Consider the following 18,268-nt stretch of genomic DNA (forward strand, 5'->3'; position numbering starts at 1 on the left):
TGACATACGCGATGGAATATCAGATCATAAGTAAGCCTTTTTGGCTCTCTTCTTCAAAATTTTCTAAACCCAGCTGTCAGAAATATGTCACCTTAAAAACTTCTCTTTGGCTGACTATTCTAGAATTACTCATTTGTAAAGGATTTATTCTGCACATTCGACTCAGGCAATGTTTGGAGAAATTTCTAGTCTATTTTACATTACTGTATGTGAACTACATCCCTGAAAAACGAAAGAAGGATTGACAGAACGAGCCCTTCCATTAATAGAAAGGTAATCCACCTCAAGCGTAAAATTAAGCGTGACCATTGACACAAAACTACCAACACCGCACTTATTCAGAAACTCAAGTCAACTCTTTCCACAAAACTGCGCGAAAGCAGAGAAAAATACTTCACCGAAAAGCTCAGACGTTTTATTACAGAAAGTCCCCGAAGGTTCTTAAAGTTTCTTTCCCGCAAAGATAGTCACAAGCTCGACAACATAGTTCTGGGCGACCGCACTGGCACCGATAGAAAGTGGATAGCAAATGCCTTCAACGACTACTTTCAAAGCAACTTTTCTAGAAGTGGTTAGTTCAGCGATACCGCAGGAGCTGTTACTAGTCAAGTGAATTTCATATAAACTAGATATAGACCTGCTCTTCTGTCTTTACCCTAAAAAAAAAAAAAACACCAGGTTCGAATGATATTGCAACTTCTGTTCGCAAAGCTTACGCTCAGATTTTAGCCCCATACCCAGTAATAATATATGAGCGGTCCTTATCCGAAGACTGAAAAGTTTCACGGGTTGTTCCGGTTTTTAAAAAGGGTTTCCGAATAAAATACGATAATTGCCGTCTGATGTCGCTAACATCCACTGTTTGCAAACTCTTAGAACCAATATTGGTCAAACACCTGCATAATTTCATGGAAGAAAACAAATATTAGCCAACGCACAGCATGGTTTCCAGCGGTTGTTTTCTACAACACAGTTAGTTACAGCAGTGGTATAAAATTGCCAAGACCGTAGCTATGGGAGGACAACTCGCCATAGTTTTATTGGATTATTTGGAAGCCCTCGGTGGAGCGCCTCATCATAAGTTGATGACAAAAATGCAAATGACTGGTCTGTTTCGGAAAACTATATATTGGATATCTCCTTGTCTGACAAAGCGTAAACAGTTCGTTACTATTGGTGGAGTCTACTCTTGTTTATTAGATGTTCATTCCGGTGTTGCTCAAAGATCGGTTCTAGGTCCAACATTGTGTAATATCTGCATTAATGACCTTGTCCAAGCACTGCAGCCTTCAATTTTCATTAAATTATTTGATGATGATTGTATAATCTTTAAAGGTATTAAATATGTTTCTGATCGAATAACTCCAAATGACAACTTGTAATTTTTGGCGAAACCATGTGATAAATGGGCGACGGCCATGAACTTAAAAAATCTGCTGTCCTTAGCGTCACGAATAAAATTAATCAACTTCATTTTCAATACAACAAGCGACATAAGCGATGTGACACAGGCAAATTAATAGACGTAAAATTAGCGTCCAGATTAAAACGGACCAAGCACATTCAGAGTATATATCCTCTGTATATATAGCACGGAAATGGTTCAGGTGTCTAAAGCATCGCATGGGGAAATGCCCCAGCTCATTAAAACTTGAGGCCTACAATGCATACGTCAGACCAACACTTGAACATGTTTGCACGGCATGGGACCCGCAGAAGTCAAGTGCATCATAAACTTGAGACAATTCAGCTCTTTGCAGTGAACTTTATTTAGAATATATAGAGGCGGAGAGAGTCCTCCGACCCCCTCTCTACTATGGGCGAGGCCAACTGGCTACTACCGGCTGTACCCGTGCATATCTCTCATGGAGCCCGTAACGAGCAGAACTCAAGTCGCTCCTGGTTACAATTGCCGACACTAGATGGTAGCAGGTGCTCCGTTTACTGCCTTTTCGATTGCTGTTTAGAGGCACTTTGTCGGCCACAACGACAATAGCGCATGAAAAACGGTACTGTTTCATGTCATCACTTCAATGACTTTGATAGCGGTGACTTTGCAGATGGAGTGTACCGCCCAATAACTAGATCGCACATCTTCGTTACACATTCCAGAAATAACTTCTGCTGATGCCAACCGCGTCACGGACTGGTTTAAACATTCTTCCACGAAGGCGACCATTGGCATGATTGTCAGCTAAGAGTTATATCGCGCGGGAAACCTATAATGCTGACGTTTACATTCACATTCTTAACCTGTTATTAGGTTCTTCAATTTATTAGAAATGTCACTGCTTCTTTGCAGAAAAAAAATTATTGACAAGCTGGTGAAATAAAAGCCTTGGCTAACCTAACACAGCAGCAAGCTTGCTCCTTTCCCATTGAAGAGAGAGGATATGGAGCGTCAGCATTGCGCTTTACACGCTTTGTAATAAAACAATTTAAACAAATTCACACTTACAGCAAAGTCGCAGCTACTAACGCGACGAAAGCTGCAGGCACCAATCGGCTGCGCCTCTCTTCTCCAGCCCACGTAAAACACAGCGTCGACGCTAGGAGAAACCTCTCTGCTGCAACACGTCGCTTAGACTGAGGCCGCGAGAGGCCGCCCCGGTGGCAGCCGGCAGCGCCGCTTGGGCAGGTGCTACTTGGGAGCGACAGAGGGAGGAGAGAAAGGGAGGGAAAGAGCCGGAGGGCAAGGTCTTTGTCTGTTACCTCTTGCCTCAATTTCTTTGGCGTTCGAACATTTACAATACTTTTCATTTTTGTTTTCTTCGTACATCATGATGTTTCGGGCTCATCAATCACGCATCTGAAAAACACCGCGATTGCAGATGGTTTCAGAAAAGCATGAGCAAAGATACGCCAAAGCTCTGTGTTCTGTCTTCGGCCTTTGCTGCTTCCAAGTCGCGACACGTCATACGTAGATTGTCTGATGCCTTAAAAGGTTTCTATATTTTGTTAATCTCGTAAATAGACAATATTGTAGCACATGTGTATTTCTTTTTTTCTTCTCTTCTTTTTGCGGCACCGGAATAAAGCTGCGAGGGATCAAGCACACAGCAAACGCACTTAACGGTGGCCCATTAGACGTCTTGTTTCACGGCTCAAATCGACCCGTGACATCAACCGAGCATTAGTGTCACTCTCTTTGCAAGCGAACGAACTGCGCCTAAAGCCACACAAACCAAGCATACAATATTTTATTTATTTTATTTATTTTTATTTACATATACTGCAGCCCCGATGGGGCTATTGCAGGAGTGGGGGGAAGAAAAAACATGGAGATGTACGCGTACAATATAATGTTCCACTGGCATATTAACGTATCCACCATAGTGGAAAGAGGTAACCGAAACTTATTGATAGTGTTAATATATCCCTGGAAAAGAGGATTCAAGTCAATGGAAAGAAGTTATACTTATTCAGCATTATTCCGCAGACGTGTGAAATGTAAGGCCTTGAGCATAAACATGCTTTTTTCACAAAAACCAGCCGAGGGACTCAGTGATATATCCCCATTATTTTCACACGTTAGCGTCCATCCTGCCCGACCTTATTCGGCACATTGTTATATACAGTGCCACTGGGGGCACACTGTCTATTAAACACTAGATTAGAAGCTTTATAGAAACTCACGTAAGTAATGGACTGAGAATCTTGCTCCCACAAATCGGTAAATGCATTTACTTCGTAGAAAAAAAAGGGGTGTTTGTGTACTGAGCCCTTGCATGAAGACGCAATCAAGTCTGACAGAAACAACCTAAAAAATGTCTTGTCTTTCTCATAAGTATAACCCACAGTAACACACTTTGTATAAAAAACTACAGAGAACTGTTACTACATTCGAATCAGCGCGTAAGGACGTATTTGTGGGTATGCGCCATTCTATGAGGTGAACAACAACAACCACGGACGATTTCGCTCGGTGTTGATACACATCGGATTAGTGCTTACATAAAAAGAAAAAAAAACACGAGCCCTTGGGTGTGTTGGCATAACATTGAGCGACAGGGAAACGAACGAAAGACGGTGCTTCGCTGCGTCCTTTCTTCGTTTGTTAGTCCCTTATTTCGCTCGCACTTAGTGGATACAAATGACCGCGAGTGATAGACCTCTGTCCTGAATAGGACGAAATATTGTTGTGCGCAACTAGCCAGGGAATGACAACGTGATGAGCTCTGCACTAATAAAAAAAAAGGAAACTGGATAGGATTTAAGCAGAAAAACCTCAGCCGGAAATGTCAGCTCGAAGAAAGCGATCGTTTCGCACGCAGGGTGAAACGTGGGAAAAGTGAAGAAAAAGGGCTCAAATGGCACACAGAAGGGTCTAAAGCGTACTACCCTATAGGACAGCCTAAAAGTAAAATCACCAAGCATAAAATGACCAAGATTTCAGTTCATAAACGAAACTTGAAAGCAATCATCAGCTAGTAAAGGACATTTATCAACAAAAATAAGGAAGTAGTGTCTGGTGTGGAGGTAAAGCGCCATTAAGACGTTCCAAAACGCAATGCAGCACCACGGTTTTTAATTTGCCTTAGAGTTATAAAATTCACTCAACCTATGGCCCCATGCCATCACTGGAAATCAAAGGTTACCAGCTTGATATTGACGGAAATAAAATAAGCCCGGGATGCATGCTACGTTTTATCCACGACATTCCCCCGGTAGAAAACGTCGTGGCGGCGCGACGCCCGGCTGGAGATACACGCCGCGTTTCCTTCGACGCGAAAGCAATTGCGATCGACAAGTGGCAAATACCACGGAGCAATTAGGTTTGTGAGAGCAGCGGCGCTGACCCCTCTGTTAAAATCACGAAAGTGTTCACTTCGACATCAATGCACTTGCTTTAGCACGCGTGCATAAGTATCTGTAAGAATTCGCGTGCTCCAATGCATAGTGTCGCGTACCTTCGGGCGCCCGCTCAGCCGCGGACACCACCGGCTGCGGTTTCCTTCGACGCATTCGCTCCAGGAAGGAAATGCAGGCATTTAGATGCAAGATTCGGCCGTGTTCTCTAAAAAGAAAAGCGACATTTCATGTCTGATGTGGCGTTTATTTTCACGATAATAACATTTCCGTGCCAAAATCACTGTGTAGCTCGTCGGCCATGGCAGCCATGCTGGTGACGGCAGGCAGAGGCAGCCAAACCGGAAGAACGGACTTTCTGCGATGCTATTGGCTCGCTTCAGCTGCCGCTTCCGGTCTCACCGGACGTCGCGCGTCAATATCTGGCGGAATCAGATCAGGGGCGGCGGGCGTTTTTCTCGACGTGAGCGCCGTCGGTTAATCGACTTGCAGCCTTAAAAACGCTCCATGTATTCCGGCCTTTAGGCTGCGCAAGTGCCCCCATAGTTTTAACACAAACGCCAGCCTGCAAACTTCAGCAGTATACAGAATTTTACGGTATGTTATCGACTACTTCGTCATTTTCAAGAGCTCATCCGGCAGCATCTAGGAAGAAACCCCTCTCATATTTTCAGTGTTTTCGTCCTGCCCTGAAGGCCTGGCTATTATGACCGAACTCCCTGTGGATAATCACATTCGATTCCTGGACCTGATGCTGGGAGCATCGGCCATCGTATGGCAGTGGCGCATCGCTTAACCGCTGCACCTCTGCCCCAGGAGGAGTATGAGGGCTCCCAGGGACCTATGAATGTAAACTAGAGAAGGACATTTTGTATATATGAGAATTAACCATTACATTATCACGTCATACCCTTAAGGAGGACTTAGTGTCCCCTACATTTCTTTTTATAATCTTGTGCTGTGCAACTTTTTTACTTGCAATTTTTATGTTTTGATGGCCTCTCGAGTCGTTTTGTGTTCTTGGCTTTCTGAAATAAAATACGCAAGTTGATAAGCGCTTGTGGTATATATTTGCCTTGCGTGCCGTCGTTCGCGCTGTTTTAAGGATGAGTATCCAGTAACACCCATGCAATTTCCGGAGGCTTTTCTCAAGCTGTTTACGACGGGCCACGCAAACGTTCTCTCTTAAAGACTTCTAACCTTGGGCAGTGAACTACAATGAATAATTTCTGAATAATCTCTCTCAGTCAGTGAAACATGACTAGGTGATTTCTAACAGCGTCATAGTAATCCCAAATATTCTCCAAGCGGACGTGCTTGGCCCTTTACTTCTTTTGACGCGATAGCATTAAAGGCCCCGTTGCCCCAAAAAATCCGGCGTCGGCGTTGTCCGCGTTGTTGGCGATGTGAGCGGAAATTGGCGAGCATGACTCTGGCAGGTGGTGCTCAGAGAGCAACCTAGGAGGCAGATGGGCAAATAGCGGGTAGGTAGACCAAGACGCGGACCTTCAGGAGAAAGCGGAGTTGCTTACGCTGTAACCTCTCTCCGATTACTCTTGTTTTATTCCCACGCTCATCATCTTCTAGTCCCTATATACTAAAAAAATGCTCCGTTTTCTTCTTTTTATCTTTATGAGCTCCGGCTATACACACCCAGCTAACAAACTGCCGCTGTGGCTCAGTGGTCATGGCGTTCGGATGCTGACCCGAAAGACGCAGGTTCGGTCCCGGCCGCGGTGGTCGAATTGCGACGCAGCGAAATGCTAGAATCCCGTGTACTGTGCGATGTCAGTGCACGTTAAAGAGCCCCAGGGGTCGAAATTTCCGGAGCCTTTCACTACGGCGTCCATCATAGACCTAGTCGCTTTGGGACGCTTACCCCCATAAACCAGCACTAAGCTAACTTTTCACTCAAAAAGTGCAGAAAGAAAGTAAAAAAAAAATATGCCGTGACCAGGATTCGAACCTGGGTTATTGCGGCCACAACGCAAGGTACTAACCACTATACGATCACGGCTGCCCGGTAGGACGGAGGGCGGGGTGCAGAAATGTCGGCTGGACCGGACTGCGCCTTGCCGCTGGAGCGAAACTGGGTCAGGCAGAAAAGCAGGAATATGAAGGCCAGGAAACGCGGTACCACACTCGGGCGCCCCAGCGGGAGTGGCGGTGGTGGCTGGGTCGTCGCAGGTAGCTTCAGTGAGCGTTCATTGCGCGAGCATTTTCACACATGAATCAGTTATTTTTGGCACCCTGCCAACTATTGTGGTGATACGATGTCATTCATGTGAGGGATGTAATATGAAAGCAACCCTAACAGGACGGCTGCTGTAGTCAAACGCCCTTTTGTTTGTTTTTTGGTCTTTTATTGTAAATCAGAACAATTCTATGTGACTGTATGTTTCAGTAACTTCCTACTTACTCCACGAGCAGTGGTCAAATGTTTAGGGCAATCCCCCAAGGTGGAGTAGATTTGTAATAAGGCATTAATTACTCATTGACATCCACCCTAGCGCAGCCAAACGGCTGCAAAGGAAATCTATCCACGAGCGGTGCTACATACAGGACTGATCAAGAATTTGCCGCGTGTTAAATAAGGTCTTGCTAATCTTTTGACGTTTTTGTCCCCTTCTTTTCCAATGTGCTTAACTCAAGCTCATTTTTTGCATTTTCAACGTTTAAACTTGGGTACACCTGTGTGGTGTGAACAGAGCTACTTTTTGGTCTTCTTTAAAGCTCTTCACACAATTTGTATAAGCGCTGCGTTGACTGTAATTGTAACCACTGTTTGCAGAGAGTGGATAAACGCCGGTGTGCTCTGTGATGTCAGTGGTCGTTAAACGGACAATGCGAAGTACTCTATCGAATACAGTTCCGATAGTTCCTATAAAATCGGGTAACATCTTTTTTGTGGCTCTGTTGGCATTCTTTCGGCAGCAAAAGATGCGTCGATTGCTGAGAAATTTTGAGTGGAAGTTCGAATATTTTTTCAAGACCCTCTGGTTCAAACTGATTTTGAGAGAACATTTCTTTTGTGGAAGACTTCATTCATGCGCTTATCATGATGACGAAGATGCATTAAGAAATCCAGGATTGTTGGCCATCAGTTTTAATTGGGAGGCAACCGTGCGATGTCATAAGGTACTGTTCTGAAAATATGGCATATTCTTGCGATGCGTACCAAAATCTTTCTTTTAAATTTTCTCCATCGCTCGCATCGAGTAGTCATGTTTGCCATAGGTAACATACGGGGAATGTTTTTGACAATAGTCATAACGCTAATCGCATGGGTATGTCTACAGGAATTCCGTACTACCGACTCCATTACAACTTTAATGAATGTTAATGACATACAGACACTGGAAACTCCAAGAAAGCTTTTGGGACTAAAATTTTTTCTTTTCTTGAAAAATAACAAGCTGTCAAGGAGCCCAGACCCTTAGATGAAACCACTTGTGACGCGATTAACTAGACATCGTCACGCCCAGTCCTGAACCCCTTATCGTGCCAGAACCAACTTGTATAAATATTCTTATTTTTCCAAAACATTATACGAGTGGAACCAACTTCCTTTGACTGCACTGTTCAGCACTGAGAGCATTGGCAGTTTTTTTATAACGACTTTTGTATGCTGTACTTCCAGTTCTGCCGAGAAATTGTGTTCAATTTGCCTATTTTTTGTTCGAATCATGCATGTATTGTCTTTGGTTTGTTTTTCTTTTAGTTTGTGTGCTAAATGTTACTTTGCTTCGTATCTCATTGTATTGCCCCTCCTGCCTGGGTCTACCAAGGCTGGCAGTATTGAATAAATAAATAAATAAAATAAAGAAATGCAAGCTGTCGAGGAGAGATCTGCGGATACATCGACTGTTATAGTGGAATATTACGATATGTGGAAAAATTGCGTTCATGAACTATTTCCCGTTGAAAAACGCACTTGTCCACAATTTATGTGTATGTCTACAGGAAAATACCTTGAAATTTAAGTAATTAGATGAATGTTACAATTACAATAAATGTATTTTGTTTTACTTGCAGCTATTCTCTGTCGATAGACTAAGTAAATGGAATTTCAGACGTAACGAGCGCCAAGTGGTCTTCCTCGCTTAACGGCCAGCTAACTTGGTTCGTTGCGTTTCTCGCACTCGCAAAAGGATACTCGGCGAGGTTGTGATCCTAGTTTCAGCTGCCGTTCCCGGGCAAAATTCCACCGTTGATACAGATTAATCATATACGTCTTCAAAGCAGATCGAAACACGCAAGCGCTTCTCAGTTCTGCTGGAATGCAACGTGTGGTGACCTTCGATCTCTATGCTCGGATCACTGGCAATGCAGCGGCACCCATCCTGTTACATTTTCTTCCCTCGCTCAGTCTCGACAGAACTCGAAAGCACTCAGCGTACAAAATACAGGTATGATGCCAAGTAGCAATGAATGAATGTCGTCCACCCTCAGAAAACAGGGCCCTTCTTGTAACCTTTGGGGCTTATTGTTATTAGCAGAGGCAATGGTTTTGTGAAGTATTTATTAGCCCTTTGGTGTACATGGCACCAAGTGGAGCCAGGGGCCCTGTATTTCACGGAAATTTGCGCATTTGCATACGTGTGATGTTTAGTAGCGTGCTGAACTGAACGACGAAAACACTCAACTACCGCATGCATTCCCGATGAGGAGCTCCATACGCCCAGTTTAGTCACGAGAAAGAGAAGCGGAGTACGAAAAAGTCAAGATAAATAATGGTAAAAATAAAAACTCAGTTTTCGGCGCCTACTGAGACTTGAGGCGAAAAAGGTGCAGTGCCACGTTGCCAACAGTCTCGTTATTCGCGAATGAAGGTGTGCTCAAAAGAGAAATCCTAATGCGGCCTTTGTTACCGTCACTTGGCAGCCGCAATAGGTGAGACATGCTACTTAAGTGATATACGTGTTACCGTTATCATACTTCGATGTGCTCTACGAGCTCCTTTCTTTTAGGTGTAGCCAAAGATGATCGCAAACCGATAAACGATATTCGTATTGCGTTAGGCAGCAGAAACAGCCATGCCCTGCTGCAGCCCCCGGTGCCGGATGCTCTAAGTACAAACTGTAAGCTCTGAAAGTAAAATATGTGCTCCTTGTACTGCCTAGAGCGTTCGTAGCAAGCAAAATGTGCATGAGACGTTTGTCTGCTCATGGAACTTCTCCACAAGATGCGTGAGCACTGCACGCCGTATTTATCGTATGGTTAGGTCGTAAAATAAGACTGGGCATGCTGTTTTTTTTTTGTTCGCATTAAGCGCACGCGGCTGCGTCATCTGTCCAGAATGCTGGTATCTGTTTTTGTTACGGAGCTTGGGAAATTACATCAAAATCCTGATGTTCTACGTTCTCCGGCCATGTTTGACAACATGCCGATGATATTGTTTCAAAATTTCCGCGACGACCTGGGATTAAGTCAGCTCATTTTAAATGACCGTAATAAATGCGACCAAATATGTAGAAACTCCGCGAAACGCGAAACCCATTCTGCTTTTCGGCGTGTTTTTAGTAACCGCTCCAGGAGCAAAAATCGTCCTTTTTTAAAGGCAACCGCCAAAATAGTCAAGAAATCCTGACTTGAGAAGAAAATTACGCCAAGCGGTGTTGCAGAGCCGTTTGGAGCTCTTGCTGAACAGGAGTCGCCCAGTTAGGAACGTGCAAACTGGTGCGTATCTCCGTAAAATCAGCCGACCTTTCGCTTATCTCAGGTGGCTGAGAGGTGGCGCGTCAATGCAGGTTAATCTAAAGTTACTTTAGGTTAATCTGCTGTGCGGGGCCGCAGAAAGCGGAACTTAAGGCTAAGCAATAACTGCAGGCAGTCCGCACGTAGAAGATAACACAACACGGAACTGGTTGCATCTTCGCGTTGTGTGCGACTCCTTATCAGACGAATGGCGGTGGCGAGTTGCCCCACCTACATACTCGAGTGTTCATCTATCAGTAGGTGCGCGTAACCGAGCCTCTGTATTCGTCCAGCGGCACCCGTTCCAATTGTTCCCCGAGAGCCGCCAATAGAGAGGTCACCCCTTTATATCAAACAGAAAAACACTAAAAAAAAGCTTCCGTAAAGTAGAGTTTTCAAACACTTCGCTTATGCAGGAAACTGAGCGATGCCAAGTCGCTCGTTCGTAACCAACGTGCACAAGAACGGCAGCACTGCACATACTGTGCCGGGAATCATTCCGAGGCTGAAAATGCGGGTTGCGTTCTTCTGAGCCTGCCCACGCCCCACTTATGGGTTTAGAGGTAGGTGTGCAGTCATTGTCTAAATTAAACAGGCCACAGAATTGGCCGCAGGGCCACATATTGCTCTTCCTATAGCAATTATTTCTTTGTTTCAGGAAAATTCAGTGTCCCTCATGCCACAAATAAGGTGTGCTTTCATGGTAAGTATCGGACGCAGTAAATAACACAGCCATTCGTGGGCAGAAAAGTTTACCGCCAGAATTTTTTTTCTTGACTTCATGCCGTGTAAAATTCTGAACCGGAAAGTGATTCTATGATTCCTATGCTGTTCATCTGAAAAAAAAATTGTTTTTGCGGTGTTTTAGTTTCGAACTACGAAATTTTGCACACTCGGCCGATTCTGTAACAGTAGCGCTCGACCATCGACCCGTCGTTGTACGTGTGCTCATTTTCGCGTATTTCTCTGCTCCGCGCCGTAGTAGGCCCTGACAAGCGAGCGGGTCGATGTTCAAGCGATACTGTTCTACGAATTGGCCGGGTGTACATGCTACAAAGCATTAACCGTTGGTGTATGCGGTATTGCGTTAGAAAACTGACCAGAAGGCTTTATAGAGGCGTAGCTATAACATTTATGGGAAGAAATATTTGTTTTTAATCACAATAACGAGCGAAGCCTGAATGAGATAAGCTTCAGAAAGGTAAGCACAATCTAATGCGCTTTGAAGGTGACCACTTCAGGGTTAACTTTTTAGGATTAAACTACTCTAACGCGGTTTGTTTTCGCAAGAAGGCTGTAACGAATTCAAGCTCAGGTAGCCAAATGATTTCTCTGTTCTGTACCGTCATGTTTGTTACGGACTATAGATGACCCTCATGCCAGAAAAAAAAAACAAAACAATTCTGGTACTTTTTATCTGGAACGAACGGAATAACCTTGAAATAGCGCTAAACTGTTCGATAGTTTCGTTTGCTGTTCAGGAATTTGAATCACCAGTAGAACAAGCCGTGCAACATGGTTCATTAAATAGCTCGACTTGTAGTACATCTTTTACAAATCATTACACACACGTGGAAGCAGGCAGGTCAAATGGGCTCTCAACGTATTGACTCCCGGTGCGCATCGACGTCGGTACGGACGGCAATCTCTCGCCGCACTGTCTTCCCAGGCATTGCACTCGCATGAACGCCGAGGCGAAGCAGTTCATTCTCACAGACGCAGGGCTCAGTGGCGCGAAGATCGAACCTCGAACAGGGTCGATCAAAGTGATATCACCCCCCCCCCCCCTCTCTTTTCGACCTACCGACCGACCGACCGACCAACCAACCAACCAACTTGCTGCACCAGTACCAGGATTAAAAAAAAAAAGAATGCGGTGCAAATAAAACAAAGAAAGCGGCGAAAAAGACGACAAATCTAAGAAATAAGAAATCACATGGCAGTTAAAACGGTTACCGGCGCTATACTGTGCAGTACAGAGTGGCACTCCAACAAACGATTGTAACATCCGTATAGCGTTCAGTACGGTGTACTACCGCTTCTGATAAGCTCAATGCTAGGTGAGGGGGCCGTGTTTCGTCTAAGTGCATTGCTGAGCGCTTAGCGCAGAGAAGCGCGGTCACCGACGCCATCCCGCACCCATCAAAATGGAGACGAACCACTCACGATGCGGATCCTCAAACAACCGCATAGCTGAAGCTATCGCTTTGGATTACTGACAAGCCGACTGTTGCAGAACAGATGCGATGCCCCCGGAACACTGCCAAGAAAACTAGGACAGACTCAGGAAAAAGATGTAACTACTGCTATGGTGATGTTTGTAGAAGAGGACATGCTTATAGAGTTTTAGAGCGCAAATGTTGATAAAATGCTCCCTTGCTCATCTATGATTATTACACTCGATGCTCGGAAACGTTTTTTCTTCAAGGGCCAGCTTTACTGAACAGTTATTCAGAAGATTGTGCATATGGCGAAATCTGAGCGACACATGGCATAGATTGCGACTCTAAGTATTGAAGCGCCCATCTTCTATATAGTATACACACAGGTGATAGCCGACACCGATCATGACAGGCTCGCGGTCGAGGAGTACCTTGGGGGAAAGTAAATGCGGACTCTTTTGCTCTGATAAAAATGGGGGAAGAATGCCTTATCTATTCTTTTGCCTGTTTAAGGAAAGCTCCATTTAACGATAGCGATAACTGTGTGGTGCAAATAAAGAAACGCGGCTTTGTCAAGTGTCACACGGGAGTGAATAGGAAACAGCGACTAGCCCGACGTGCGTGGAACCGCTTTAAAAATGGCAGTTTCGAAATCATTGGGCGTACATGAAAAAACAAAAAGTGCACCTTTGGAGCCTTGGGTGCTGTAGCAGCAAAAATGCATTCCCCCCGTTTGCGCCGTGCGACTGGTGACGAGCTACCGGATATTACCTCCGCTCTTCTTACATTACATGAACGCTCATTGAAGACCACATATTCTACCGAGGCTATGTTCTTTCCCTTTGCTCTTCTTGGATGTGCTTTTACTGAGCACCATATATTCTGGAAAATAAAACCAGCCAAAATAATACGCATGCAGGAAACTGAGAAGAAGAAAGGACCATAGCCTGGACAATCAGCTATTTATTTAACAGATATTGGCTCAAATTCGAGCAGGGCACTCAGTCACTTGACCACTGAACTATCACCATCCAACTTAGCCATCCGCTTTGCAAAACATAATTTTTTTTTACAAAGACCGCATTCACCTTCTATATATACATTGGTATCTCACAGCTGCCGTTTCCGTTACCGTTACTGTCGTTCTGGCAGCGACTGGCTCGGCCATGGCTATCAAATGTCCCGTAAGGCGCGGGCCTCGGCAATCTTGGCAATAGCAGGTAAGCATTACAAAACCATAGTCAGATGTTAACCGGTGCCTGAGAGTATCAGGAATCTGGGCTCGAGTGGTGATAGGATGACTCGTGGAGTACTTGACGCCTTTCTAATTGCGAAGAAAGGTGACTAATGTTGCAATGATTGTCGCGTTGCCGTACGAAAGAAAGGAATTGCCTTTCAGTAGCCCTTTTATTTTTTTCACATTCATCATCAGCCTGACTAGGCCCACCGCAGGGCAAAGGCCTCTCCCATATCTCTCCAATTAGCCCTGTGATTTGCTAGCTGCGCCTACTGTATCCCTGAAAACTTCTTAATCTCACCTGCCCACCTAACCTTCTGCAGCCGCCCCCCGCTACGCTTCCCTTCTCGCGGAATCCAGTCTGTTACCCACAAGGACCATCAGTTATATTGCCTTCGCATTACATGCCCTGCCCAAGCCCATTTCTTCCTCTTGATTGCCACTATGATGTCATTAATCCGTGTTTGATCCCCACCCACTCTGCCCTCTTCCGGTCTCTTAACGTCGCACCTATCATTTTTATTTCCATAGTTGACTGCGCTGCCCTCCTAATTAGCCTCCACGTTTCTGTCGCATAAGAGAATACCTGTCATATACAGCTGTTGTATACTTTTCTCTTCGGGGATATTGGTAAACTGCCATTCATAATCTGAGAGAACCTGCCAAATGCGCTACACCGCATTCGTATTCTTCAATTTATTTCAGTCGCGTGTTTCGGATCTGCGGTCACTACCTGCCATAAGTAAACGAATTCCCTTACCACTTCCAGCACCTCGCTACCAGTTGCAAAATGCTGTTCCCTTCCGAGACTGTTGAACATTAAAGTTGGTTTTTGAGGAAAGGAAATGGCGCAGTATCTGTCTCGCATATCTCGGTGGGCACCTGAACCGCGCCGCAAGGGAAGGGAGGAACGTAGAAGTGAAAGAAGAAAGAGAGAAAGTGGTGTCATAGCGGAGGTCTCCGGAATAATTTCGACCACCTGGGGATTTTTATCGTGCACTGACATCGCACAGCACACGGCCACCTTTTCAGTTTCTCCTCCATCGAAACGCGGCCGCCTCGGTGGGGCTCTCCGGCTCAGGGCTCGGTACTCCGGGTACTCCGGCTCGGTAGATGAGCGCCTTAACCACTGAGCCACCGCGGCGGATGTTGAGCATTATTTCGGTTTCCTGCATATTGAAATTTAGACCTGCAGTACTGCTCTGCCTGTCTAACTAACTGATCACGTCGCATCAACGTACCTTTAGTCATTTAAAAAAGCTAGTCAGCGTTGATTGCTTCCTGCGGGGAATTTGCGTGGCAATAAATATTTGCCGAAGTTTTGGCAAGTAGTGCACCGCGCGCACACGGTGAGATTAGCATGCCCTCTAGGATACGGAGCAACCTCTCTCTCTCTGTTTTACACACACACACACACACACACACACACACACACACACACACACACACACACACACACACACACACACACACACACACACACACACACACACACACACACACACATGCGCGCGCGCACGTACGCACGCACGCACACACAGACACACACACGCACACACACACGCACACACACACGCACACACACACGCGCACGCACGCACACACACGCACACACATGCACGCACACACACCGGTCGTGCTTATTGTTTGACGATCATAGTGATGATTACGGCACCTTTAAAATTCATTTGGACAACAGCCACCTCCAGCACCGCTAGTCTTTTTGGGGCCAGACATCTGAGGTGCTCAGTCACCATCATCATCACCCATTTCCGGCTCCCAGTCCACATTCGAGCTCAGTGGCCTTTCCATATTAACCAGAGCTGGCCAAATTCCTACCAATTAGACAAAACTTGAAAAAACTACATCGCCTAGGGCACCGCTGTCCGGGCGGCGGCGCTCGCACAGCTGTTTGATTTTGCGAGCACACTGCTCTTCTGTTAACGCACGTTTAGTAGGCGGCGGCTCCGTCGACGGCCCAGGCACGGACAAGGAGGCAGCTAGTCCAAAACTTTCTCTCTTATGCTTTCGATACTTCATCGGGCTCGATTTGACCACGGAGCCCAGACGCTTCGCACTCTGCCTAACGTACGGCTAGATTCTACGGTTGCGGACGCTTCTTCTTACCGCCTTGAGCATGCCGAATCTAGGTTGCTGTTTCCGGCTGAACCCGCGGTCCCGTGTCTGCTATGACGAAAGAGGTTCATGTTTCGCGCGACTTCCGCTTTTAGCCGGAAAGGAGCCAAAGTGGTCACGGGCGTGTGAGGTGCGCTCGGCCCGGTGACGTGATCTTGCTGTAACAGCACTGACGCTCAGCGAACCATTAACGTCCAAGCCTCGCACGGTCTCTTCTCTGACACGCAAACAAGATGAAGCGGCAACGGGCTCATGAGGAGCGCGTGTGCTGCCTTGGCTGTTCCGTGAAGGATGCCGCCGTAGCCATTGCGTACGAGTTCCCTGTGACAGCTTTTCGCTGTAAAGTTTTCACCAGGTGACAAAATCTCGCGAAAGGCATTCACATCTCTTCGGAGGTTTTTATTTTGTATTTAATTATATTTTTAAAAAATTTCACAAAGTTTTGTTAACCAACACGTTTCAATACCTTACAACCTCAACTGCTAATTTGAGCAGTAATACGCTATCCGATCATTTTTTTTTAATTTTTCGCAGCCATAAAACTGTCTTCTTATAAACAATTGAGGACGATGATGTACGATTAATTTCAAAATTTTGCTCTCTTCAAAATAAGTTCAGCATATATACCCCATTTATGCTGCGTGGTTATTTATTTCCATGTGGAATACATGTGACTAACAACAGGGCCTCTTACCCGTGCGCCATAATTCCGTATAACTTGTTTTCCAGCGCGTATTTACGCTAGTGCACTCGACATGACTTCAAAATTAAAAAAAAATCTAGCGAATGTTTACTGCATTCTAAATGGAGCGAAAGCACGGATTTGTGCTATGTAGAAGACGACGGTGAGCAGGCAGTGCCGCGGGACGGAGCAGACGGAAGTTGTTGAAGACAACGCTCCCCAATGCACAGCGCGAGAGTGCGGTGCAGTTTAACACGAGGCGTGTTGGCTGCGGCGATAGCCTAGTGGCCTCGCTCAGCGGCCGTTAAAGGAGGTCTGTTCCCGCAGCCGCGCGTTCGACTCCCAGAAAAACGAAAGGAACCAAGAAAAAAAAGCCACAACATTTAGACATGAGCCAGAGCCACACTCTTGTTTAATGCTCAGGGCTATGGGTGCCTAGGGGTGGAAACACCATCTCTCCTTGCCTCCCTAAATCTTACCACTCCCCCTTCTTTTCCAAGCACAGCCTAACACTATGGCCTGACCACGCTCCTTCGTATCTCGGCCACTACACGCTCGTCCGGCAGCCTTGACCAGAATCACCGGAGCACGCATCACCGCGTTAAGCTTGATGTTGTTGTTAGCTAAAGGTGGGATTAGACTTGCTTTAATTCAGCCGGCAATTGCTACGCATCAACTGAACGGAGGTACTTCAGGAACTTACCTGTGAATAATGCGAAAGCATTGCAGTTCTATTCCGATTCCATCCGAATCATAGTCCAATTTCATTCTCCTCCTTTGTAGTAGGAGCGGTGCTGGTTAACATTCCGTATTTCCCTGCTTTTGATGACGTCGCACCGTTTCTACCAATCGTAAGTTTTGTAACGCCGGGTTTTCGTGTCGATGAGCCATCTAATGCCTTTGCGTTAATATTTAAAGGCAAGTGTTTGAGACATTGATTTGTTACTTAGCGCTGCTTGTCACTGCGCATACAAACAACCGCAAGAGTCATCATTTGAGTATCCTGAAGGAATTTCAGTAGCAGACGGGGAGCCTCCTTCCTAATTGTCCAGTCTCCACCTGGATCAACAGTGCATTGCAGAGAGCCGTGTGCCTCGAGACTCACCCTATCCGACGACCCTGCTCCAGCGCCATTCCGGCAGCGGTGATGGTGGGCGGCCTCCTTTCGTCGTGACCCTCTCGTTCCGGGCAATGCAGTATCCTCTGCCGACGCCCTTATCGTCCGTTGCGTCAGGCGAGGATGTTGTCCACCGTCCGAGAGCTGCGAAGTAGAGGTGGTGCGCAATAAGCAGACGCGACGGCGGCAGTAGTTGCGGGTATGCGTCCTACTTGCGCCAACCGGTGGACGCGTACTGCCAACGCGCGCCCGTTTTAAGCGGCATGTGAGAGAGCGCAGACAAGGAACGACAATGCACATAAGAACTGATGCCAGAGATAACACACTGCTAGGGAGTGTCGCGGGATAAAGAACCGCCAGGCTGAGATATCACTGCTTACACGCGACGCCTCTGCCCCGTAACATTCCCATCCCGTTGAGCGTGCGGT

General features: G+C 46.0%; 1 protein-coding gene and 1 non-coding gene across 12 annotated transcripts in view; both read right to left on the reverse strand.

Moving 5' to 3' along the window:
* LOC149365116 (scoloptoxin SSD14-like) overlaps positions 1–18,268 on the reverse strand; it is a 135,116-nt gene that overhangs the window by 60,923 nt on the left and 55,925 nt on the right. For 4 of the 11 annotated variants that reach the window (XM_089575183.1, XM_089575186.1, XM_089575184.1 and 1 more), the window contains 2 exons: positions 17,829–17,984; positions 2,459–2,641 (listed from right to left, as the gene is read on the reverse strand). In XM_089575183.1, the coding sequence (XP_089431309.1) occupies positions 2,459–2,641; positions 17,829–17,857 (212 nt within the window). In that variant the 5' untranslated portion in view covers positions 17,858–17,984. Of the gene's footprint in view, positions 1–2,458; positions 2,642–17,828; positions 18,170–18,268 lie in introns of those variants that run through there. The other 7 variants (XM_089575182.1, XM_089575188.1, XM_089575187.1 and 4 more) reach the window with 7 other exon arrangements.
* TRNAH-GUG (transfer RNA histidin (anticodon GUG)) lies at positions 6,755–6,826 on the reverse strand. Its single transcript has one exon. It is a non-coding gene; the product is annotated as a tRNA-His (tRNA).

Source organism: Amblyomma mixtum, chromosome 2, assembly GCF_055824585.1.
Source record: "Amblyomma mixtum isolate Tamu chromosome 2, ASM5582458v1, whole genome shotgun sequence".
Taxonomy (NCBI): domain Eukaryota; kingdom Metazoa; phylum Arthropoda; class Arachnida; order Ixodida; family Ixodidae; genus Amblyomma; species Amblyomma mixtum.